At 34.5% G+C, this 26,019-nt stretch overlaps 3 protein-coding genes across 4 annotated transcripts in view; 2 read left to right on the top strand and 1 right to left on the bottom strand.

Annotated features, from left to right (window-relative positions):
* LOC148068360 (uncharacterized protein C7orf57 homolog) lies at positions 1-5,792 on the top strand. 2 transcript variants are annotated; one of them, XM_087804174.1, is made up of 8 exons: positions 1-365; positions 529-587; positions 697-843; positions 3,424-3,520; positions 3,700-3,814; positions 3,979-4,058; positions 5,412-5,512; positions 5,622-5,792. In XM_087804174.1, exons 1-8 carry the CDS (start codon positions 277-279, stop codon positions 5,627-5,629), a joined length of 696 nt encoding a protein of 231 aa, XP_087660300.1. In that variant the 5' UTR covers positions 1-276; the 3' UTR covers positions 5,630-5,792. The 2 variants fall into 2 exon arrangements, with proteins under 2 accessions (XP_087660300.1, XP_087660301.1); XM_087804175.1 differs by having other exon boundaries at positions 6-365; positions 529-575.
* Positions 5,793-7,654: 1,862 nt separating this feature from the next.
* On the top strand, positions 7,655-10,669 carry upp2 (uridine phosphorylase 2). The gene is made up of 7 exons (XM_087804447.1): positions 7,655-7,789; positions 7,846-7,960; positions 8,040-8,198; positions 9,138-9,252; positions 9,323-9,532; positions 9,935-10,081; positions 10,162-10,669. Exons 1-7 carry the CDS (start codon positions 7,662-7,664, stop codon positions 10,299-10,301), a joined length of 1,014 nt encoding a protein of 337 aa, XP_087660573.1. The 5' UTR covers positions 7,655-7,661; the 3' UTR covers positions 10,302-10,669.
* Positions 10,670-12,232: 1,563 nt separating this feature from the next.
* Positions 12,233-26,019, bottom strand: part of LOC148068358 (coiled-coil domain-containing protein 148-like) — a 36,611-nt gene continuing 22,824 nt past the window's right edge. Inside the window, exons 11-15 of the mRNA XM_087804406.1 lie at positions 20,335-20,475; positions 19,674-19,792; positions 14,680-14,797; positions 13,182-13,316; positions 12,233-12,618 (exon numbers count right to left, since the gene is read on the bottom strand). Coding sequence (XP_087660532.1) covers positions 12,475-12,618; positions 13,182-13,316; positions 14,680-14,797; positions 19,674-19,792; positions 20,335-20,475 — 657 coding nt within the window. The 3' untranslated portion in view covers positions 12,233-12,474. The remainder of the gene's footprint in view (positions 12,619-13,181; positions 13,317-14,679; positions 14,798-19,673; positions 19,793-20,334; positions 20,476-26,019) is intronic.

The raw sequence follows: 26,019 nt of genomic DNA, 5'->3' as shown, positions 1-26,019 counted from the left end.
ATGTATAATTTTTAGAAGATCATTGACATCAAACCAGACAGAAACATAATATGATATGATGCTTACAATAATAACCTTTTATGATCACGTGAATAAAGACAAAAGTCACACTATTAATTTTCCTATAATTTTTTTTGTCTTTTTAGACGTTCAAAGGCTCCCGTAGATGGTTTTGGAAAAAAGTAATAAAGGGAATGAGAAGTGGCTGCAGCTTCATTTCTACTCTACACAACTTTAACTCGGACTCGCAAAACCCAACACCTGAGGACGGTCTCCATGGTAACCTGCACCCCGAGCGCCCAAACACAAACCTCTCAACGACCCGCAACGGCTTCTCGCTTCGCTCCCGACAACATGTACTCCGGGTAAGTTTCTGCTCCTGAGACGCTTTGTTTTAAAAACGTGATCTTCCTCGTCATGCTGGACTTTGACGTGTAGTTTTACAACTTTTTTTCCCCCCGAGCTAAAGGTGCGACAGCGCGAGCTAGCTTTAGCTTTAGTTGGTTTATTTTCGCTTTGTTTCACCAGAGAACCTTCAGACTTCATGAATGAAGATCTTCCTCCAACAAAGAATGGTGAATATCAAGGTCACCCGTTGGTTTTTTTTGCAGGAGATCCTCGACTATCTCGTTGTTTCTATGCTCACCTGTTGACACTTTTCGTTGTGTTTTTTTTTTGTGTTGGTGTCGTTTCCAGGTGACAGGACTCACGGAAGACTCGGTCTGATGCCAGGGATGTCCCAGAATGCCAACCTGGACGACCAGAAGAAGGTCGGGAGGAGGTTCGGGGTCCAGGACGGAGACTCGGCGTACATTAAGCTGGCGAAACAAGGAGGACACAAAGGTAAACATATTAAATAAAATTAATAAAGAATACTTCTTTTTTTATGTGGCTCTCATGAGGTCAAACTTGTATGAACCAACCATTTTTATTTTATTTTTATTTTTATATATTTTATTTTATATATTATTATTATTAACTAAACTTTGTTTTTTGTTAATGGATTTTTTGTCATTTTGTGAGTCAAAACAAAAAGATTAAATTTTAAAAAGTGTTTTTACGACAGGTCAATATAAATAAATATAAGTTATATTAAATACAATATAATGAGGATGTTGGCATATATAGTTTGATTTAAAAATGTTCCTTAATTACTTCATTAATTGTGATTTTCGCTCCTTTTTTTTTTAACAAATAACAACAGTTATTGTATATAAAAATGTGGCCCCTGACCCCTCTAAGTAAAAGTACAAGGAGGACACAAAGGTAAATATAACATAAAATAATAAAGAATACTTTTTTTATGTGGCTCTCATGAGGTCAAACTTGTATGAACCAACCATTTTATTTTATATATTTATTTTTATATATTTTATTTTATATATTATTATTATTAACTAAACTTTGTTTTTTGTTAATGGAATTTTTGTCATTTTGTGAGTCAAAACAAAAATATTAAATTTTAAAAGGTGTTTTTACGACAGGTCAACATAAATAAATATAAGTTATATTAAATACAATATAATGAGGATGTTGCCATATATAGTTTGATTTAAAAATGTTCCTTAATTTCTTCATTAATTGTGATTTTCGCTCCTTTTTTTTTAACAAATAACAACAGTTATTGTATATAAAAATGTGGCCCCTGACCCCTCTAAGTAAAAGTACAAGGAGGACACAAAGGTAAATATAACATAAAATAATAAAGAATACTTTTTTTATGTGGCTCTCATGAGGTCAAACTTGTATGAACCAACCATTTTTATTTTATTTTTATTTTTATATATTTTATTTTATATATTATTATTATTAACTAAACTTTGTTTTTTGTTAATGGAATTTTTGTCATTTTGTGAGTCAAAACAAAAAGATTAAATTTTAAAGAGTGTTTTTACGACAGGTCAACATAAATAAATATAAGTTATATTAAATACAATATAATGAGGATGTTGCCATATATAGTTTGATTTAAAAATGTTCCTTAATTTCTTCATTAATTGTGATTTTCGCTCCTTTTTTTTAAACAAATAACAACAGTTATTGTATATAAAAATGTGGCCCCTGACCCCTCTAAGTAAAAGTACAAGGAGGACACAAAGGTAAATATAACATAAAATAATAAATAATACTTTTTTTATGTGGCTCTCATGAGGTCAAACTTGTATGAACCAACCATTTTATTTTATATATTTTATTTTATATATTATTATTATTAACTAAACTTTGTTTTTTGTTAATGGAATTTTTGTCTTTTTTTTATTTATTTTTTAGAATCCCTTATTAGTCCCGCGAGGGGAAGTCAAAACAAAAAGATTAAATTTTAAAAAGTGTTTTTACGTCAGGTCAACATAAATAAATACAAGTTATATTAAATACAATATAATGAGGATGTTGCCATATATAGTTTGATTTAAAAATGTTCCTTAATTTCTTCATTAACATTAACAGTTATTGTATATAAAAATGTGGCCCCTGACCCCTCTAAATAAAAGTACAAGGAGGACACAAAGGTAAATATAACATAAAATAATAAAGAATACTTTTTTTTTATGTGGCTCTCATGAGGTCAAACTTGTATGAACCAACCATTGTATTGTATATATTATTATTATTAACTCAACTTTGTTTTTTGTTTATGGAATTTGTGTTGTTTTGAGTCAAAATTAATATTTTTTCAAGGGTTTTCACTTCAGATTAACATAAATAAATACAAGTTATATTAAATGCAATATAATGAGGATGTTGCAATATTAAGCATGATTTTAAATTTCTTCCTTAATTTTTTCATTACATTTTTATCTTCGCTCCTTTTTTTTTTAACAAATTACAACAGTTATTGTAAATAAAAATGTGGCCCATGAGAAAACCCACCACTTGTCTTAGACCCTGAGTTTTCTAGAACAGGTTTATTGATTAGTACAAGGCGGACACAAAGGTAAATATAAAATAAAATAATAAAGAGTACTTTTTTATGTGGCTCTCATGAGGTCAAACTTGTATAAACGTACCATTTTATTTTATCTTTTTTTTTTTTTTTTTTTTCTAAATGATCATTAACTCAACTTTGTTTTTTGTTAAATGATTTGTCTCATTTAAAAAAGATTAAATCAATATTTTGTTCTTGTGTTCTTACATCAGATTAACATAAATAAATACAAGTTATATTAAATACAATATAATGAAGATGCCACGATATTTAGCTTGATTTTAGTGGATTTATTTTTGTAATTTTCTTCATTAATTTCTTCATTAATGTAGGCTTTTTGCTCCTTTTTTTTAATTAAAAAAACAAACAGTTATTGTATATAAAAATGTGGCCTCTGACCCCTGACTACTCTTCTTAGTTTATTGATTTATTTATTTCTGGTTTATTTATTTGTTTCTTTTAATGGTCCTGTATGTCCCCCTTGTTTAAAAAAACAGATCTTCTGTGGCATGGACAAGAAGGCGCCGGGAAAGAAGTGCAAAGCAAACCTGCAGGTTTTTTCCACAACGCTGGCGACGACAAACAGAAAACAAGGTTATTATTGAATCAATTACTATTAAAATAATGACATCTGCTACAAATTCAAGTGTATAATATGTGTATTAAGCATCCCTTGGTTTAATTGTTCTTTTTATTTATTTTACTCTCTTCAATGTTGCTGTGTTTGACTTTCCTGCATCAATTCACTTTATTTTGGTTCATTTTTTCTTCAGTCTGATGAGCGGCGACGGCAGGAGGAACCCAGGAACACCTGTACGTCGAGCTCCTCCCTTCGGCAGCGACAACATGTCGGCGTGGGAGAGAGACGACAACAACTACGAGGAGAAGGTTCTCATCACAAACCCTTGAACATCTGTCCACGTGAAACATCTCACGTGTTACCATCAAAAAACAATATCTAATATCGCTTGTAATCGACTGTATTTCTTTCAATCTTAAATGACAAATTATTATATCTAATATAATTATTATTATTATTATTATTTTTGCAGATCCCTCCGGTCCCACATCACCAGGGTGAGGAGGCGTTTGCTTCACAACCGACTAGTGCGACCGGCAACTACAAAAGGAAGTAAGTCAACTCGGCCACTAGATGGGGGTGTTGCATAGTTTTATATCCGCTTACTTGGCATCTGGCTTTTTAGTGCTGTTGTGACGTCACGTGTACATACCAGTCATATTTTCGACGTAAAACATCTTAAAAACTGAGGAAAAAACACTAATTTCTTTCTTTATTCATTTTTTTTCGTTTGTAAGCAAATCAACAATTGATATAAAAATATCAACCTGTATTTTACCATCTTCTTTAAAGCTACCATTAGATGTATTTGTCTGATAAATGTTGTGTAATGTTACAAAGCGGAGGCGGAGTGGAAATGTTTCTTTGTTTTGATGACTCGGCAAAAGTGTTCAGAGCAGTGACCGCCGGACGAGCAGTTCAAGTTTGAACAGCTGATTGACGTTGTGTTCTGCTGGCGTCTCTTTTAACATGACAGACATGGTTTGTTGAAATCACAGCATGTTACCTCATGTGACCTTTAAAGAGAGAAGGAGACTCGCACAAAAACAAATGATTAAATAGTATGAAATGTCACTTTGAAGTCTAGTCTTTAGACAGCGTGTCTCTGTATGAAACTTTTTATTTCTTAATTGAAATGTTGTTTTTTTAAATAAGCATTTTATTGCTTTTTTAAAATATATAATTTAATCAAATAATGTGTAGATTGAAAGGTTGAATTTGGGCTTTTTAAATAGTTAAATTAAAAAAGAATATATGAAATAATTAAAAAAAAATATATATAAATACTTTTGAATTGTTTCCATTTAAATTCAATATTAAAATAAGTTACTATTATGCCAATATTTGTTATATGGATTTTAAAAGCCTACAAATAAGACAAATCATAAATTCAGTAAATTAGAATTATTTCAATACGATTTTATTTTTTAATATTATCATTTTATAATTTTTAAATTATTATATATATTAATTAGTTAACAAAAAAAATCGAATTTTTAATATATAAACTAAAGAAATAAATGATTGAGTATTTTGTGTTTAAAAAAAACAAAAAACAAAAGCATTTCAATAACAAATTAAAGTTGAAACAATTATTTTATATTCTGATTTCACTTAAATACTTCCATCATCATCATATTTTCCACTTATACAAACTCATAACCTGATAAACTGCATTCATGTTTATTGTTGTGCAGTATCAGCATATTGACAAAAAAGCATGAAAGTAATTAATTTATATTTATATAGACCAGGGTCACAAAGCGCTTAAACAATAAAAGAAAAATACTCAAAATGTATACTAAAAAGATCAAGATAACACAGAAAAAAATAATGCATGTAATGTAGCCATAAGCGCGATAGTTATCACTCCTAACTCTGGTTTCTCTCCCTGTGACTGGGAAGGGTTTACGACAAGAAACCGGCTCCCGTCGACATGTCCAAACTCCTCAGCTTCGGCTACGTGGAGGAGAAGAAAGCCGGAGACAACAACCACTTTATGGAATGTGAGTTATTTGTCAGTGATTCACGGCTGGAGGCGAAGGAAGGACGTCACGATGTGAAGGTCGTTGATCCTGACGATGGTTTGACACGTTTGTCGTGTCTTTATTCCAGCCGACTGACGGCGAGAGACGAGGTCAACACTTCCTGCTCAACATCCGACATCTGTCTGAACTGAATCATTATCTCGGAGATTTTTTCTTTGACGCATTTGTTAAAGTTTGTTTTGTGTGTGAAAAATGTATTTTTTTTGCCTTTTGCAAATTAAAACAAACATCAGAACAATGTTGGTGGATTATTTCAAATGATACAATGTTTATTTGTGGAAACAATATACAAACAATGTTTAGTCACAGAGGCATTTACATTCATACATATCTACACAGAAACATGCAGACACATTTACAAATTTACTTTTGTAAATTAGATTATTTAAGCAAAACATACCTTACAAGCACAATTGTACCGTCATATTCACACAAACGTTGATGGATTTATTCACATTATTACATCCAAAGATGTGTATCAAAAGATTTGAATAAATAAAGACACATTTTCATAGATTAAAATTTATATATACATTTTTCCAAAGTCGGATCAAAATCATGTAGACACTGAAGAATACACAAAAGCACATTTATACAGAAATTATGCGAAACAGACTTTTATATGGATACAATTAAAAGAAAATAATTGAAAAAAGAAAATAATTTCCATCGAAGGATTTGCAAAAATAGTATTTGTTTATTTTTACATTTAAAGCAAATACATGTACCGCATTTGTAAAAAAAGTATAATGTTTAATATGGATCCATGTAAAGCAAATACATATATTTAGAAAGACACATTTGTAAAAAGTATAATCGTTAATATGGATCCATGTAAAGCAAATACATATAAGGCATTTACAAAGACGCATTTGTAAAAAGTATAATCTTTAATATGGATCCATTTCAAGCAAATGCATATAAGGCATTTACAAAGACGCATTTGTAAAAAGTATAATCTTTAATATGGATCCATTTCAAGCAAATACATATAAGGCATTTACAAAGGCACGTTTGTAAAAAGCATAATCATTAATATGGATCCATTTAAAGCAAATACATATGAGGCATTTACAAAGACGCATTTGTAAAAAGTATAATCGTTAATATCTATCCATTTAAATCAAATACATATAAGACATTTACAAAGACGCATTTTAAAATTACAATCGTTGATATGGATCAATGTAAAGCAAATACATATAAGGCATTTACAAAGGCACATTTGTAAAAAGTATAATCGTTAATATGGATCCATTTAAAGCAAATACATATAAGGCATTTACAAAGACGCATTTGTATAAAGTATAATCGTTAATATGGATCAATTTTTAAACTATGACATAATAACGGCTTCACTCATCCTCCTGTAATTACACCCACTTAGTTTATACAACGAGTCCCTTGGAGGTGAAGACGTTCAGGTTGATGACGCGCGGTGAAAAACCTCGATGTTTGACGAATCATAGCAGAGTGGGTGTGGTTATAGTAAACAAGATTTAATCTCCATTAAAAAAGTGTTTTCAGTATCTTAGTGTGGAAAATACCTCAAATAAGGTACAAAGATGGACTGGTTCATGCACTTTGTTGAAAAACACTGACTCAGATTGACTCCCATGAGGACACTCACACGGGCACTTTGATCCAGGACATGTTCAAATTGTTGATACATAAACAAAGGTCATTCTGCAATAACTCAAACAAACCAATGTCCTTTGGCAACTGGGATGGTCAAGACAAACATAAATGGCCACATTTTCTCTCAGGACAATTTACTAAGTAAAATGTACGTTTTTGATTCAAAATAGAGAATCTTCGCGCTCCACGATATTCTCTCAACAACTGGCGAACGTTCGTGTCTCCGTCAACCATGTGACACTTTCTATTTAAAGACTGTTCCAGGTCAAAAATCAGGTCAAAACTGTTGTGACGTTTGTCACTTTGTTTTTGTTTTTTTTCGCCACACTTTTGACACTTTTGGCCAATCATTCTCCAACGTTAACGATCCGCTTGTTTATTTTCCCCCTCATTCCCGTCTGACGGCAGACCGTTGCTACACCTCTCTCCAGGACCAATGGGCGAGGAGTTGAGAGGTCGCGACTATATCATGTCGGCGGCGAGAACTTCTGTCAGTATTCAGAGTTCATCGGTAAAGAAAAACATTGAAGGAAACATCGCAGTCATGGCGCCAATTCTGTTGAACTGTTTCGGACGCGATGAGACCAACTACATCGAGTAAGTACTTCTTCTTATCATCGCCTTTGTTTTAAGTAATAACTGGTCGTGTTTAGTCAACAGGTCCAGGTGAAGAACCCGTACCTGGACACCATGGAGGAGGATATTCTCTACCACTTCAGCCTGGGCACCAAGTCGCACAACCTCCCCGAGATGTTCGGAGACATCAAGGTTCGAGGCTCGCGGTTTAGAAGGAGCTTCGACGCAGGATATTAAAAATCTCTTTTTTTACTTTTTTAAAAAACTTCAGTTTGTGTGCGTCGGCGGCAGCAACAACCGGATGAAGGCGTTCGCTCAGTTCATGCACCAGGAGCTGAAGCAGGAGGGGAACCCCGAGGACGTCAAAGACATCTGCGAGGGAACCGACCGCTACTGCATGTATAAAGTGGGACCCGTGCTTTCAATAAGTGTACGTGACTCTCAGTACTACAGTTTACCAAAGTTTACTTTAGAACTCATGTGGTAGTCGTGACGGAAAAGTAGATCCCAATTGAGAAAAACTGATTAAATTATATACATATTATATTATATTGTCAATATTGTATATTTTGATATTTATTAAGATAAAACTGACTGATTATTGTGATGTAACGCAAATGTAACATGTTATGTAAGTTAAGATAAGATAAACCTTTGTTTGTCCCACCGTGGGGGAATCTGAGATAACCCCCCTCTCCCCCCCGATAGACAATAATATACACAAAGATTATTTATTTTAAGGTCATCCTATATTTAAATGGTGGAAGATTTAGCAAATGTCAAATCTCCAAAAATACATTTTATCATTAAAAATATTTAAAATTGAGGCTAAGAAATAATAATAACAATAAAAACAAAATGAATCTGTATTATAGCATTATTATAAAAATGTATATTATATATATACATTTATAAATAAATGTTTGATTTGACAAATAGTTAACAGGAATCTTGAAAATCTGAATAAATAGTTAGCATGTAAAAAGAGAAAAATAATCAAATGTGCTTTTTGCATTTCATTTAACGAAGCTTTTTTCTTTATTTAAAAAATTAATAAATTTACCTTTCATGGTAAAAAATCTGTCATTTACAGTTTTAAACATTATATAATTAAAACCATTTCAGTTGTGAAAATAATTATAAAATAATATGTAGAGTTAATAAATCAAGTTTCTTTTTTTCAAATAGAGGGAGTAAATAAAAGTTATAAGCAAAATAAAACAAGTACATTTAAAGTAAAATCCTTCAATAAAAATGCACTTCATAATCAAATACATGTAACAAGGGTAATTATTAAATAATAGACAGATGATTAAAAGTGTTTTGGACTCACTTGAACGAGAATAAGAATATTCTGTTGCTCCTCCAGCATGGCATGGGCGTCCCCTCCATCTCCATCATGCTGCACGAGCTCATCAAACTGCTGCACCACGCCCAGTGTCGGGACGTGGTTCTGATCCGTCTGGGAACGTCCGGTGGAGTCGGTCAGTGCTTTTCTCAACATCTCCAGTTTCTCCATGTTGTTCTTCTTAAAACTGGGTTTCTGGTCCTCAGGCCTGGCTCCAGGAACCGTGGTGATCACGGATAAAGCCGTGGACTACTCCTTCAAGCCCAAGTTTGAGCAGGTGGTTCTGGGAAAAGTCATCACCCGGAGCACTGAGCTGGACGAGGAGGTGGCCAAGGAGCTCCTGCAGTGCTCCGCCGAGCTCCCGAACCTCCCCACGGTCATCGGGAACACCATGTGCACACACGACTTCTACGAAGGTATGTTAGCACGTCTCCTTAACCTTTGTGCCCCTCCGGGTCAAGGAAGAACAACCGTGGGGTTGGGTTTTCGTGGTCCAACGCTTAACATAACCTTAACCCTACCCCTACCCCTACCCCTACCACAACCCTAACTCTAACATTTATCCCAACCCTAACCCTAACTTAAACCCTAACCCTATCCCTATCCCTATCCCTTACCCCAACCCTAACCCTAACTCTCACCCTTACCCCAACTCTAACCTGAACCTAACCCTAATTGAAACCCTAACCTGAACCCTATCCCCAACCCGAAAGTGAACCCTAACCCTAACCCCAACACTAACATGAACCCTGACCCAAAGACCGCACAAGGGTTAAGATCCTGTTATTCAGACGAGTAAAGGTCTGGGTTGTCTCCAGGCCAGGGGCGACTGGACGGTGCCCTCTGTTCCTTCTCTGCGGAGGAGAAACTGGAGTACCTGAGGAAAGCTCACGAGGCTGGAGTGAGGAACATCGAGATGGAGTCTTCGGTTTTCGCCGCCATGTCTCGAGTGTGTGGCCTCAAAGGTACTTCTGGGGTGACCATCTTCTTCAAAATGTCTAGAGAGTTTCTAACCCCTGACCCCCCAAATCCCCCTCCCCTGCAGCCGCCGTGATCTGCGTGGCGTTGCTGAACCGCTTCGAGGGCGACCAGATCACGTCCTCTCACGAGGTTCTGTTGGAGTACCAGCAGAGACCGCAAGCCTTGGTGTCCCACTTCATCAAGAAGCGCTTGGAACTGCTGTAGACACTTGTGTGTATAACTTGTAAATACTCTGTTGATATGCATATTTAAAAAAAAAAAGTTGATTCATTTATTTTATCTAATATATTTAATAGTTTGTTACTTGTTTATAATGAAGCAGATCATGTGGATTTGCTCTTGAGATTGATGCTTAAATGTATGATGTTCTTGTGAAGCACTCGATGATTATTTCCTAAACAAGTACATGAATATACTACACACATTTGACCAATAAATAGTAATAGGCTTTAGTCACACACACACCTCATTTACAAAATCCTTGAATGCAATTTTTTGAGCTACTTCTTACGATACTGTATTTTTCAAAAGGTGCAATGTTGAAACTTGAAATAAAGTATTAAAATGGTAAAGACTGTGTGACTCTGGGTTTTTTTCTCAAACAATTTTAATCTATATTCATGAATTTTAACAAAATTTCCAATTTAACGGACTGAATGATCCAAAAATTCGGAGGTTTGATGGTAGTAAAAAGGTAAATAAACCTACTAAGAAATTGTTCTTATTAATTAATCAATTATTAATTGACTTTTAGTGGTTCAGGAAAGTTGATTAATTATCATTGTTGGTGGAAAAACATTAAATAAAACCAATGAGATTGAAATAACTTCACAAAAAAAATTGATGACTATATATTTACTTTTAAAAACACAACATAGTATTTGCTAAAAAAAAAAAGAAAAAATCCTTACATGTTTTCATAAATTGAGAAAAGGTTGAAAAGTACATTAAATCACAATATATGTCATTGTGAACAAATGTTTGATAAAACAAAAAGTAATGATTAATTAATATTAATCAACTTTTCATTGCTGCTGCTTTTTTTATGTATTTGTGTTTTTTAATGATGTTTTGTTGTTTTAAATGTTATGGTACAGCCTTAAGAGTTTATGTAAAATATACAAAATTTAAAATGTTGTGAGCATCGTTTACAGGAACAGGGATTTTCTTAAATATATTTTTTAAACTAAGTAAAATAAAAGTAAATTCAATTGTCATTTTGAAGGGTAATTAAATTGAAAAAGTAATGCAGATTGGAATCGGGATCTGAATATTGGGATTCCAATCTTTACTAGGACAATTCCAGATTCTACTAGTAGAGATTGGAATTCTACCAGGACAATCTCCAATTCTAATAGGAGAAATTCGGATTACATCAAAATGTTTTGAAAAATAGACCTAAAATTTCAGCATAGGTAAGCCTACATTCACCATTACTATTCAAGGTGAACTACTTTATTTGAATTTACTTTTCGATATCTGATAACCCTTCTGTCAATACACATTGTAACCATGGGGACAGCCGTCTGGTGCAGGTCATAGACCTTAATCATTTGGACCATTGCGGATTGACCCATGACTCACATTTATTTTCATGATATGGTGTTAAAGTAAAAAGAACAACAATATTCTTACAAACCATTTTTTTTATTCAGAATCTACACATACAGACTTCTGAACTTCTATAGGTAAACTTCAAAATCTCAAACAATACAATTTAGAATTATCATTTTTCTAACACAATTTGTTGCATACTACTCGCTAGTAATCTCAGTCTATAGGTAAGGTCAAACTTTTAAACAAGTAATAAAACAGACAATATTTCAGATACATAAAGTAATTCACCTAAAATAGTAACGGTGAATGTAGGCTTACCTATGCTGAATTTTATTCTATGAGTCTATTTTCCAAAACATTTTGATGAGATTGGAATCCCAATATTCAGATCCCAATTCACAAGAGAAATTCCAATCTCTACTAGTAGAGTTACAGACTCTACTGGATTCCAGTCTCTACTGTGACACATGTCAATGGAAAAACAGTCATTTTGTATTTTTCGAGTCTAGTACAATCTTAAAGTTAAATGTTCAATGCAGTTAGTAGAAGTAATATAAGCATGTCAGCCCAGAACAGAATGTCTTAAAGTTTTTATTGTTATTTTTATCTTTTTTTCTGTCTGACTTTTACAATAATTTTCTACTACTTCAATGTGACCTTGTGTTGCATTATTATATTAACAATTATATTTATAATTAAAGAAAATATACTTTATACCTTAAAAGTCAATAAAAGCAGCAGAATTGCCAATAGTTTGAGATGTAATATTTTAAATAGAAACTAAAAAGGTCCAAGGATTGACCCTCGATTAACGATTTGGTCAAAACCTGATGATGGAGTTGGTGTCGCGTCGTGGCGGTTTGGCCGGTCTTATGTCAGACAGAATCTGTTTGGCGTAGTCGCTCTGGTGCAGCCCGGCCGCACGGAGCGCCTGCTCCACCTTAATCCGAGGATCGGATATAATCTGGAAGACAGATTAGATAACGTGTTGTGAAAATGGAGAAAACTTCCGTCCTGACCTGTCCTTGTTATTTTGTTACAAAAAAAACACAGGCATAGTTGAGAAACTATCAACCTGTTGTTGCAATCTGTTGCCCCCCCCCTCCACACACACACACACACACACACACACACACACACACACACACACACACACACACACACACACACACACACACAGACACACAGACACACACACACACACACACACACACACACACACACACACACACACACACACACACACACACACACACACACACATATATATATAAGCAGTTCACTGATTGACGGAGTGGCCTTGAGACCAAGGATGTCCAGCGTCCAGAAGCGCTAAACAAACATTATTTGACACAACGACTCACTTACATAATATTGACAAGCTAAGATGACCACATAAAAACAAAAAAAAACCACCTTGACCTTATCTTGTTTTTTACTCACCTATGACTGACAGACCTGTCCGTCAAAAGGTTCAGGCTGACAAGTAAATCTCCCCTCCCCCGCCCCGGATGAAGTCCAACTCACCTGCCGGTCCGTGTAGGTGTTGAGACCAAACAGAGGTTTATGAAGTTCAAACTCCTGCTCGTTTCGCTGTCGGATCCTCCGAGCTTCTGTATCTCCCATCATCCTCTCTGGGTCTGCTTCCGCCACCACGGCGACCTGGGGACGCGTCGAATGCATTTCAACATTAAGGGAAGACAAAATAGAATTGAACACACTTATAAAGCATAATGCAGAACTATTTTTGGTGCGGTGAAAATAGTGAATAGTGAAAATACACTATAAATATTATAGACCTGGAAAAAGTGCTAATATCTATTAAACTATTAATACAGTTAACACTATTTAAACTATTCAAAATATAATTCAGAAATTAATTCGAAAGCTACCAAACTTCATTAAATTAAACAATTCATTAATAATTCATCTCAAAATACATCTAAATAAAGTTGGGGTTTTTGTTGTCGTTTAAGGACTTTTCTTCATATCTTTTGTCTTTTTCACAAGTATTTCTTGTCCCTAGAAATACATCTTATTTGCAAGATTATTAATACATGAATAAGGCTTTTTATAGAAGAGTTCATGATGGGTTATAATGATAAATGTAAAAATATATAATAAACTACATTATAAGCTTCAGAGTGTGGTTCTAAGATGTCATAAATGCGCTATGCTGACCAAAATATATTGAAAGAAATTATTTGATATAATGTTTATATTTACATATTCACATATATATAATCCCCCCCCCATATGTTATGTCCTTTATTTCTTTACATTTTAAAATCATATTAAGTCTTTTTGTCTTGTATGTATCGAGGCCTCTTAAGAAATGTAGTTTCTAAAGCCCTGCTATTAAACTATAGAATATAAAGAAGGAAACAAAATACTATTTACATAAAATAAAATAAAACAAGTGAATTAAAGAGGGGGAAAAGGAGAAGCTGCTAATTGACAATATTTAAAAATGGACATTAGTGAAATTACGTTAACTGATCTAAAAGTAAAACTTAAAAAGGGTCTCTTAACTTAAGTGCAACATAAAGGTGTGAATTGACAATTTTTGCATCAGACACAAAATAAAAAAATAAAAAAAACAAACAAACAAAAAATGCAATATAGTCAATGTTTTACAATCATATAAACGTTTTTTTCTCAAGTTATTCAATTTAAGATTGACAGAATTTAGATTTAAATTATGAAAATATAAAAAGAAAATATCACCTTAAAATGGCTACAGTTAGCAGCTAAGCTAGCAAGCAAATCATAAATAAAATATTTAATAAAATATTTAAGTGTAACGAGATATATTCTTGCTAACTGTTGAACGATGGTGTCTAATACATCTGTGCAAAAATATGAAATAAATAAATACAATTAAAAAAAAAAAGCAGTAGTGTGTCGTCACCACCGAAAGGTGGCAGTCACGACCCACTTCTGCCGGGGCCTCCTCTTCCGGGTGGTGTTCTGTAGAACAGCAGATGATGGAGGGTTGGAGGGTTAAGAGCAGATAATGACCCACCTGGTTTCTCAGAGCTTCTAGACGATTCTGCTTCTCCTCCTCCTCTCGCTGCTGCTCAGCCTCCCTCGCCTCCCTCTCCTGCCTCCTCTTCTGCAACATGTGAGCTCGAAACTGTACCCTGAGATAAATCACACGAACAGCTGCTCTAAGACCATTTTATATAAAAACTATATTCATTTTTACAACATGAAAATGTTAGTATAAACGTCAGCTAAACACAGAAAACATATATTCATAAAACATATATTCATTAATCCAACATTATTAAATATGGAATACTACAATATTAGTATAATCGTCAGATAAAAATAGAAAACATATATTCATAAAATATATATTCATTAATCCAACATTATTACATATTTAATATTACAATATTAGTATAATCATCAGCTAAATAAAGAAGAAACAAACATGTTTTAATATGAAATTTAAAATGCGTTGTAAATATATTTTAAAATACCAGACGATTGAACAACACGTACATTTGTATCACAGCATAAATGATCGAGTAATTCATATTGAAATGAAAAATTAAAATTGTTATTTAAATTAAATTAAGGTAATTCAAAACATTTAAAAACAATAAATACTAAATTGCCAATATTTTGAGTTCTACATTTATTAATATTTGTATTTCGCTATTTTGTTATCAAGATATTATTTTACTACCATTATATTTACATTATTTATTTAGAATATGTGTAATGTTTATATTAATATAATGTGTATGTATATGTATTTTTTTGGTGACCTGCTGTGTTTTCATTATTATTTTGGTTATCATTTCTTTTATTTGTTTTCTATATGCATTAAGTTATACACAATACACAAATGTGTTTGTGGTATCCCCTTGTGTTGTTTTAGGTGGGCCTCCACCACTGCATATGTATTTATGTAACCTTGACACAGAGAAAACACAAGGGATACCTCAAACACATTTGTTTTCAGGCCCCCGGGTCTAAGTAAGTAATTGTGTGTAGGTTTAATATTTTTTAGCTGTGACAACTTAAATATCTTATCTTATTTCACAAGAAACTAACAAAAAACTAAAAACCGAGAAAAGGAGGATAAATATTTTATAATACACAGTGTTAGTGATAAACAATATAATTAGTGAATAAACAACGCTTGAATACATGGACTTAAATTAATCACCACATCTTTCTTTCTTTCTTTTCTGGTTACTACATAAATATAATAATACATAATTAATGTATGCTTGCTCATTATAGGAGTAATTACACAATCAATGCAATTAAAATACTGATTTAAAAACAATTGAATTGTTTAAATAAATAATTAATATAATAATAATAATTATTTATTTTTGCTTTATTCATAATACCTTTTTTTAAAATAAGGTTTTTTCTTTTCTTCTTTTAAATCAATTAAAAAATGAGAACTATTTATTTTATGTCATGATTATATGTATGATTATGATTTAATTAAGTTCAATAACATATATATATATTTATCTAAAAAATATATGAAACAGTTCATCTTAAATAAGTCTTTTGTGACTTGGGTTTTAAATAAAAAAAAGTGATTAAATAATTGTATTTATTTTCATTGCAGTTAATTGCTCTGTCAGTAGTAGCGTCGGTTCTAAGCGACACAAATGTTTTCCCCATCAGCTGCCGAGCAACAGCTACAGTAACTGATCACTGTTTATTTACGTTAAGAACAAACATCTTTACTAGCGCAGCAGCGTTCGCTGCCAGCTGGTGGTTCACCCCGTCTGACTCTAATCAAAACAACATATGCCACATCAACAGACTTAAACGAGGGGTTCGCTGCGTGGCATGATGCTGCCGTAGAACATTTATCGACCGGAGCGTTAGAGGTTCAGATTGATGGGAATGTTCAGTATTTTATCAGACGGCAGGACAAGCTTTCCAATCCCTGGATTACTTGCTGAGTCAATGTTAGCGTCTGTTGATTTAATTCTGTAAATATTTTGCGTCACGTAATACCAAGAGTACCTGCTTGAAAAACGTCTTTGGAGCTGCGGTTTCTTGGGCTACTACCGTGGACAGCTACCAAAAAATGCATGAGTCTTGATGTAAAAGTGCATCAACCACTCCAGTGGACACTTGAGTGTACTGCAATCAACTGTAACCCATTCAGTTATTAGTTGAAAGTGCAAAAAACAAATGGAAAAACTAGTAATAATAGTAGGTGAGTACGATTCGTGTATCTAAGGGGGAATTTGGAACGCGATGAAAATCTATCGTAACCTGAACTGGGTAACTCTTGTGCTGTCTCAAATTGCACTGCTTTACAGTACACTGTAAAACTGTGCACTTACTAGCACGGTACACACATTTTCAACAGGGTAGTACTGTCTCAAATCAAACACTGCCGCTACGCACTTACCGTAAATAACTCGACAGCTTCTTCTTCTACTACTTTTTAACGCTGATTGCAACCAGCCATTGAAACCCAATCACAGACACTTGACAGAACTTTTCGCCAATTGCAAAAAAGTTATTAAGTTTCATTGTATTATTATTGATGTTTTGAAGTAAAATGAGTGCTTTGTCGAGACACTTGTGATGTCGCTCTATAAGTAAGTACCGTCATCTATGGAAGGGAGCTCGAAGGGAGCTGTTGAGGGTGGAAATTGTCCATCGATCCACACTCAATTCTCTGGCCGTTTGAGTGCGCCAATTGAGACCGCACTACATTTTCACACACTTCTCCGTGCGAACGCACATGTGTACTCAAAATATTTAGTGTAGGTGCAGAAGTGCGAGATTTGGGATACACCATAAGGCTGCGTCTCAAACCTACGCCTTAGCCCTTCCCCTACCTCTACCCCTTTGAATGGAGTGTCAAGGGCTAGGCCTAGAAATATCCGACGAGGAAATTGGACAGCCTTGCTACGTAGTTAGCAGTGTCTGCTGACTGAATGCTACGTGATATGCAAATATTTATTAAAACAAACTTAACAGGATTACTAGTAGAAAAATATTTAAAGTTGATATCAACAATTATACAGAGATTTCCAATAAAAGAAAAACAGAATATGACAGAAAGGAATTTCTTTGTTTAGTGTTGGTAGGATAGAGAAGATTTATAGATCGACATCGAGTGCTTGAGTTTGACTCCTCTGGTCTATTTAGTTCTATAAAGCCAGGGCCAGTTCTGAGTTCGGATGCTGATGGCGGCCTCTGTGGGTTTGAGTTAGAAAAGACTGAAGTACCCATTCCCTGGTGAGAAAAGGGTTCTTATATGAAGCTGTGGAGTGAAACATTCTCCAAGAATCACTCAAGAATGAGAGCAAAGTATTGATCGTTCAGACGAAGACAGAGTAGAATTCCTGATCTCCACCAATGGCCGACAGTCAAGAGGAGAAGGAGGTTCAGGGACCGAGGAAGGTCTTTTTGTGCCATATATTGCAAACAATAAAATGCATCACAGTCTTCAGTCTGTAAACTTTAATCCACAAAAAAACTTTTTGATAAAAAGTGTAGGTTTTGTAGAAGACTTTAGTGGACCAGTTTATTTTTATTTTTTCTAGGGTTACCCTTCAAGATGTGGCATATGAATTGAGATGAGTCATGTTTATGTTATTTTCACTAGTTTACAGGTTTATTTTTGGGGTAAACTTAAGGAAACAAGTGTTTTGACGTGTAAAGAGTCACATGCTAATTTATTTAAAAATTATTTGTTTTCCTCCAAAATTAAACAACTTTGAAGCATTTATAATTGAAACAAAACAAATAGTTACATTTGTATTCTTTCATTCTATTCTTTCTGTCCAGCCCAGAAACAAATTTAACATGGACCAGTACTGGACCAAGGCCGGGTCGTTGGGACACACTTTTAAAGTAAGAAAATTTGACAGCGACAAAGGAAATAAGAAACATTGTTGTGATTTTGAAAGTGAAGTTGTGAGGTGAAAAAAAGGACGGGTGAAATTACTTTTTCTGCTGTATAAGTCGTTTAAAAAAAAAAGAGCCTTGGACTTAAAAAAATGCCGGCAAACGAGTCTTACTGGGCCCTTAACTGTTATTTTTTCTGTTAGAAAATATCCTGTTTTCTTCCTTGTCTGTCTGTGGTTCCAGACAGTTTGGCAGGTCCTCCTAACCACGTTCAAAGCTGGCAACTCTCACACAGCCTTCATACATGCTGGCTTTACAAGGAACCAGCGTTAGCTCGTCCACAGAACTACCTGGGATGACGTTGACATTCCATCGTCCGTATTTTCATTCGCTGGACCTGTGCTTGCTTAGACAATTAAATTGATTTCTTCCTCGTTAATTTTTTTATCAGCCATTTAAGTTACTCAGTGTTTGAGTTTGAATTACATTATTTACTTTTCGCGTTTTCGTTTTCCCCTCTTAGTGGTACATGAGTCTGACTTCCACCATGTTCTGTATTACTGCCTGTTTGTTTGTACTGATTATTGGACATGAACTGGACTCTGAAATTTGTTTGCCGCCATCTTGTGGACTCCTTTAGTATAGTGTTTTTGTTTTGCTCCCGTTTGTTTTTTTGTGAATCAAATATGTATTTGATCATTTTACCTCCTGCTTCCTGCATTGTCTTGGGTGCCATGATAGTATTTCATACAGTTATATATAATAATTTGAGTTTTGATGACATCATGGCGTAGTAGGCTAAAAATTAAACTCAAAACAAGTCAAAATAGCTTAGAAGTTTGTGGACATGACGCAGGTGAAATAGATTTCAATGGACAGACGCTATAAGAGAATATCTTGTATTAAAATGCAGTGATTCGAAGAAGATTTATGCAAAAATGTGGATATAAAGCTCATTTTTCTCGACCTCTTTACTGAGAAAGAAATGGGCTTCTGACCTTAAAGAAAACTTTAGAACTATGCTCATTGAATTTATTAGCCCAGAGATATGAAATCTTCTTTTAATAATGCAGGCGGCGAGGTTTGGCATTTACCTGTTCATTACACATGGATCACAATGTTTGAATTGGCTGAAATAAACTATAAAAAAAAAACCCTGCTCACCTCTCCTGGTCCTGCCTGGCCTGCTCTGCCATGACACTCCTCAGCTTCGCCAGCCTCTCCTGATCCCTCCTCTCCACCTCCTCCCTGTTCTTCCGCAGCTTGAAATGAAACTGACGGACCTGAAGGCAGGAAAACACTTGAAGAACAACAGCCCGGGAGAAGGTTGCTCTAATCAGGCTCGGGCAGAGCGCCGCTGTGTCCTATTGATACCAACTAAGTGGGAATCAGATGAGTGTGAACCCATGGAAAATGAGTTGATATTTCAACGTCAGGTATTGTTGCCGAGTTATAAACGTTCGGAGGATTGAATTTGGCCTTAATGCTCTCATTAATCAGACGGTCTCAGGAGTCTGGCAGGAGCTCCTCGGGGAGATGATCGATTAAACAGTCGAATGTTCGCATTAGCGTGTTGTTTCTCGTGGGACAAGAACAAATTAAGGATAGGAAAAAACACAAAGAGGTGGTTAAAACTTCAAAAATGTAACTTCCAACTTGAGTTATTGAACGGTCTGATGCTTCATTTGTGCGACAAAAGAAAGGGCCTCCGGATTAAGATTAATCTCAGTAATGATCCGGATTATAAAAGGGTATTTCCATCATTTTAAGAGTTCGAAAGCAGAGACAAATATGTGGGCTTAAAGTAAAGGAGAAGTTTATTTACTCTCTCTTTCTGCTGGGTTCTCATGGTGGCCTCTCTCTCCTGCTCCTTCTTCATCCTCGCCTCGTGCTCCTCACGTCGTCTGGCAGCAATAGTCGCCTCCAGCTTCGCTGTCTCCTCCTGCTGTGCCTGCCAGAGTTGCAGCTACACACACACACACACACACACACACACACACACACACACACACACACACACACACATGCAAACACACACACAAGGTAATTTCCTATCATCAGCTGTCTGCGGGAAATCACTCACTTCCAAACACCAGCTGAGGCCAAACATTCTAAGAACTTAAGAAGGGCGGTCAAAATAATAAACAAAGTTATTCAGTTCAAATATCAATCCTTTGTTGTTTAGATCTTTTTTCGAAATTACTTATTGGAAAAAAGTTTCTACAAAAGTTTCACGTTGAAATATTTACATTAGGAAGTGTTCTTTAGCCCCGCCCACTGAAAACACTTTGTTTTTCTGGAGATGAAAGCTTGTTTAACATGCACGCACTCTGCTGTGATTGGTCAAACATCAAGGTTTGTCACTGCGTGTCATCAATTTCGAAAGCATCCACCTCCAAGGGACTTGTTGTCCAAACAAAGCAGGGTGTGATTACAGCTGGCTAGAAAAAAGGTGGTTCAATCCCTTGCAAATGCACCAATGAAACATTTAACTTTAAATCTTATATATATATTTTATTTTATATATATTATTTATATATGTTAACACACATTTTTACATTTGTACAGAATTTTTTTTTTTTTAAAGATATTTGTATTTAAAGTTATGCGGTAACAATGTCGTTTTATTAAAAAAAAAGAAAAATTCTTAAAGTAAACCTAAATATTAAGACTGCAATACATAACTGTTCTTTTAGATATTGATATAGATTTAAATTTCATTTTATAAATATGATTGTAACATTTGCAATGTGAATATTTATTTGGAACTAATTGAAAAATATCCTGGAAAAAAAGTAAAGTATTTAAAAATCAAATAATCAAAGTGTTTTGACGAAAAGTAACCGAGAATACATATAAATATTATGTAATATAAGTAATTGTAGTGGGCAAATGTTTCTGTACTAAGTGTTCGATAGCACATACAATTATTATTTTATTGTTTTCTGTAAGAAAACAGCCTCAAGTAGAAATGAACCAAAAGTGAAAAAATGATGCTTAGAATTGACCTTTTAAAAATTGGTATTAAAAAAAAGGATCTTTAGGAGCCGGTATTGAAGTAAAGGGATCTCCCACAATTCAACATGTTTATGGTGCTCAACAGCTTCTCGCCCCAAAGTAGACGAGTTAGGCTCCACCCCCCCACAACCATAACAAGGAAAACCGTGGTACAAACAGACACACAAACATGTACTTATGTCCCATGTAATATAGTGTTTTATACATTGAGATAAATAATGAGTTCTGGGGATTTTCTATGTTTCCACGTATACCTCTATCTAAGACTAAACAAGTGATGCTTTTTATTGATAAAAAAAAAGATTATTTTTTGTCTGAAGATCTTCAAAGACACTGTCCATATTGTATCTTTCTCCAAATCAAATTAAAAGGATTATATATATATATATATATATATATATTTTTTTTTTTTCATAAGTAGCTTATACCACCAATATTAAAGCCACATAATACAACACAAAAATACAAAAGTGACGATTCAGGTCGTCTGTGTGCATGCAGAGGACTCATGCAGATTCCCAGATCTATCACAGAGAGCTAGAGTATCCCTGTAGGACTGAACTGCAAATGAACAAAGGCTCAAACGCATTAGCACCAGCAGAGCCATCTATGCAATCACACTCCATGGCCCGCCGTGGAGAAAAAGGCAGCAGCTGTGAACGAGAGATACAAGCCTCGCGTCCAATCCATTAGAGAGCTACAGTCAGTGGAGCTACTACACCTCTTTGTTAGAGTTATTTATTTAAAATCATGATAAAAGTGGTGACGGTAACGAAGCATAAGTCAATGTTTGTGGAAATAAAATAAAATGATTCTGGCAAGGTCAAGTTGAAAATATAAAAGCAACGCAATTAGATTTGATGTTTTGAATTTATTTTAATCCTAGTTTTATCTCAGGGTCAAGGTGACCCGAAGGCCCTAGACCCTGAGATAACAGGAGGTTTAAAAATGGCAGCAACAATAAAACCTTTAGAAGAATCCTATGGTCGCATTTAGGAGTCAAGATTTTCAATCCTACTTGAAATTAAGACCAGACTTCTTTACTTTGTAGGTTTTGCAATAAACTTACATCATAGCAGGCATCAGAACCTTTAATCCCCTTCAACCGACCTCGTCTTCCGTCCATAAAAAACTGGGTCAAATTTCTGTGAGTCTTTATATACATTATTGTTTACTACAACTGTCTAGCTTCTATAATTGAACCTTTCTGTTGACCTTGCATATGTTTTCAATGAACCCTTATGTGATTAAAAACACCCTAATATTTTCTCAAGGGTTGTTTTTGCTAGTCCTTCAGAAACATTCTGTTCTTCATGTAGGAAATCAGAGACAAATCTGCTGATAAAGACTAAATAGTGACACTCATTTCTCTGAATAATGATATTTTTCCTATACTTATATAATACAGGATATAATATATATGCTTTTCACGATTTTAAAATGGATATTTATAACATTTTTGTCAATGGTATTGAGGTTTTATTAATATTGAATCACAAATTAATTTTGAATCCCAATCGTTTCTCTCTGTAAAATCTATTTACATACATTTTTCTTCTAAAAAGTACCTTCAATGTACTTGTCTAAACACATAAAGCTGTGTCCTCTTTATCAACAATACTTTTTTGACACTTTAAAAAATGTCAATGTACATGTACTCCTGAACTCTACTTCGATGCACTCGTAGAAATATAGAGTTGGTGATATAAAGAAACTGTACCCGGGAAAGTTAATCTGTTGGAAATCAAACGGGATAAAAACCGGCTGGAAAAAGGAGCATAAAGAGTCTGCAGAGACGAACGAGTGACAAATGAAATATGGCCTTTTTTCTATCTACCCACAAGTGCCTGCGAAAGTCTTTGTTCATATAATTATACAGCCGTGTCTTTTTTTTTTTTTTTGTCAGGGGGCGTATAAATCGTCCATCTCAGAATTCCTTTTGACAGATAGAAGAGTATTTTTTTTTTAAGATAAGAAAAGAAACTTGGCTTGGAGGAGAGAAAAAAAAAAGAAATACCACGGATGTAGAAAGCTGAACAACAGTACTAATGGAAGTTAATGACACATGCGACGTACAGAGGCATTCATGGGAGATCCATTAAGACTCGGGGAGAAATTAAATCACACACTTAATATTCTAGAAGTATATGTACACTACCTCTGGGAATGATTTGTCAAGAGTCAACATGTGAGCCCATCCTGGATGAACGTGTCGTTTAAACCATTTTTCTTAGAAGGTAGAAGCCTATACTTACAGGGGTAAGGTCACTCTGTGAAGGTAGTAAAGGTAGTATTTATTGAGGTGGTAATAACCAGCTCTGATATTCCTAATGCACTAATGGAATACTGTTCCATCCGTCCATCATCTTCACTGGTTCCTTCTAAGAAAGGACAAAATGAAATGACATTTAAGAATCTAAAAGCCTGAATTGTATCTGGAAAAAGCTCGTCATAGCTAACAAGGCACGGTTTGGATCTTAGTACGGCCTATTATTTATGTTTAAAATTATTCCACCACGAGAGATCATTTTCATTAGATAGACAATACTTTTTCTTAAGCTCCTTATGTACCATTAGACTTTACCACGGAGCAAATAAATCTGCCCTCCCCGCAGGCTTTCTTGAGCGGGTCTGAAAGTAAAAAAAAACGATTGTTCATCAGCGATGCCCGGGAATGAGACATAAGCTAGCGGCGAAATGAAAGCAAGGACAGAGTTAAAAAAGAACCGAAGCTCTGGCGCCGAAGAACAATGACGCGCTAATTACAGTGGCCAGAGAAACTGCCGAGCTCACAGCTGATAATCCAAGAAGAAGAAAAAGAAGCCTGTCTCCCGTGATAACTGGAATTGAATTAGGCCGCCTCGCGCAGGAAACGCTCATTAGTCGTCTTAACCCTCATTTGTATTTCTGCGATGACTTTCCGCCCGAACTAAAATGACCAGTTCAATGCCACACTAAATAGAGGGATAGAGATGAATCTCAGGTGAGACGGCTGGAATGAAAGATTATGTGACTAATTATGAGCAAAAGTAATGAGGGAAGAAAATATGAAGCTTTAATGAACATATTTACATTTTAATACGACATTTATAAAGTATAAATAGACATTTAGTTTTTAGTTATTCTAAAAGTGCACTGATAAATGCTCTAGTCAAAATCATTATAAAATCCATCATGTGCCAAAATATATATTTTTTAAGGACAACTTGTGTGAAAATCCAATTTCACCTCTGTCTGAAATCTGGGCGAACGAGAGGTTACAAGAGTCCATTATGACATAATAATGGCTTCGCTCCTCCAGCCAGCTGTAATCACACCCCGCTTTGTTTAGGCAACGAATCCCTTGGAGGTGGATACTTCCGGGATTGATGACACGCAGTGACAAACCTTGATGTTTGACCAATCACAGTAAAGTGTGTGGTTATGTTTAATAAGCTTTAATCTCAAGAAAAACAAAGTGTTTTCAGTGGGCGGGGCTGATGAACACATGTAAATATTTCATGTGGTGCTCGATTCTTGTATGTATTATTTATTTTATAATTGAAATATAACTGACCGTTACGTACACATGTACAACAGTTATAACATCAGCGTCAAAATGCTCATAATAATACTTTAAAGTTTTTCGGTCATAATCCAGAATCTCACAAAAGGTTTTAAATACATAAATACCCTTTCTTTTGAGATTTAAAGTGCCTGAATATAAAAATACATATTGGGATATTATAATAGTTATATCGGTAACAATCCATGTTTTTTGTCCTTATTATTTTCTTTATTCACTTCCTGTCTTATTCGATGTAAGTTTCACTTCTAGAAGTAAAAGAAAGATTGTAAGTAACTGGAAGAATCTGTTCAGTTCAATAATCAAAACCAGGATCATTATTTGTCTTTTTCAACAACAGTAAAGGTAAGTTATTTGTAATTATATAGCGCTTTTATAGACCAGGGTCACAAATCGCTTAAAAAATAAAAAAATATATATATATATATTAAAAAGATTAAGATAACACTGAGAAAAACACATGTGTCCCAGAAAATCAGGGGAAAGCCTGCACGAATAAGAAAGTCTTCGAACTGCCTACTACTGAGTATTTTAAATTCATACAGAATTGGGGGATTTCTGCCTGATGATATTACCAGTGGATGAACCAGTATTGGAGAGAGATTACATCATGCTCAGCAGACTCCAGTTAATAAGCTGGTGTCATGTGGAGAACATGCACCGAGTCAAAGCCTGCAGTCAGCAGAATCCTACTGTAATAACACTGACACACTCCGACCAATCCTGCTGGAAATATGTGGAATTATATTCATTTATTTAATAATTATTGAGTTTAACAGATGAATGAATTTGCAGAATATAGTTTTTTGAATTCGAAAAAATACAAGTTAAGGAAATAAAGGACAAAAAGTCAACAAGGTCACTTAAATTATTAAAGGGCACCTGAGGTGAAAACCAGACTCTCTTGACTATTCGCATGTTGTAAAT

Source organism: Callionymus lyra, chromosome 12 (assembly GCF_982586985.1).
Source record: "Callionymus lyra chromosome 12, fCalLyr1.hap1.1, whole genome shotgun sequence".
Taxonomy (NCBI): domain Eukaryota; kingdom Metazoa; phylum Chordata; class Actinopteri; order Syngnathiformes; family Callionymidae; genus Callionymus; species Callionymus lyra.
This window is presented reverse-complemented; position numbering and strand designations above follow the sequence as displayed.

Excerpts from the sequence above, each read along its gene's own strand:
- LOC148068360 (XM_087804174.1), top strand. The coding sequence starts at position 277 with ATGGTAACCTGCACCCCGAGCGCCCAAACACAAACCTCTCAACGACCC. Across the intron at positions 3,815-3,978 it reads ACAACAACTACGAGGAGAAG|ATCCCTCCGGTCCCACATCA; the intron begins GTTCTCATCACA and ends TTATTTTTGCAG. Across the intron at positions 4,059-5,411 it reads ACCGGCAACTACAAAAGGAA|GGTTTACGACAAGAAACCGG; the intron begins GTAAGTCAACTC and ends GTGACTGGGAAG.
- upp2 (XM_087804447.1), top strand. The coding sequence starts at position 7,662 with ATGTCGGCGGCGAGAACTTCTGTCAGTATTCAGAGTTCATCGGTAAAG. Across the intron at positions 9,253-9,322 it reads GGGAACGTCCGGTGGAGTCG|GCCTGGCTCCAGGAACCGTG; the intron begins GTCAGTGCTTTT and ends TCTGGTCCTCAG. Across the intron at positions 9,533-9,934 it reads CACACACGACTTCTACGAAG|GCCAGGGGCGACTGGACGGT; the intron begins GTATGTTAGCAC and ends GGTTGTCTCCAG.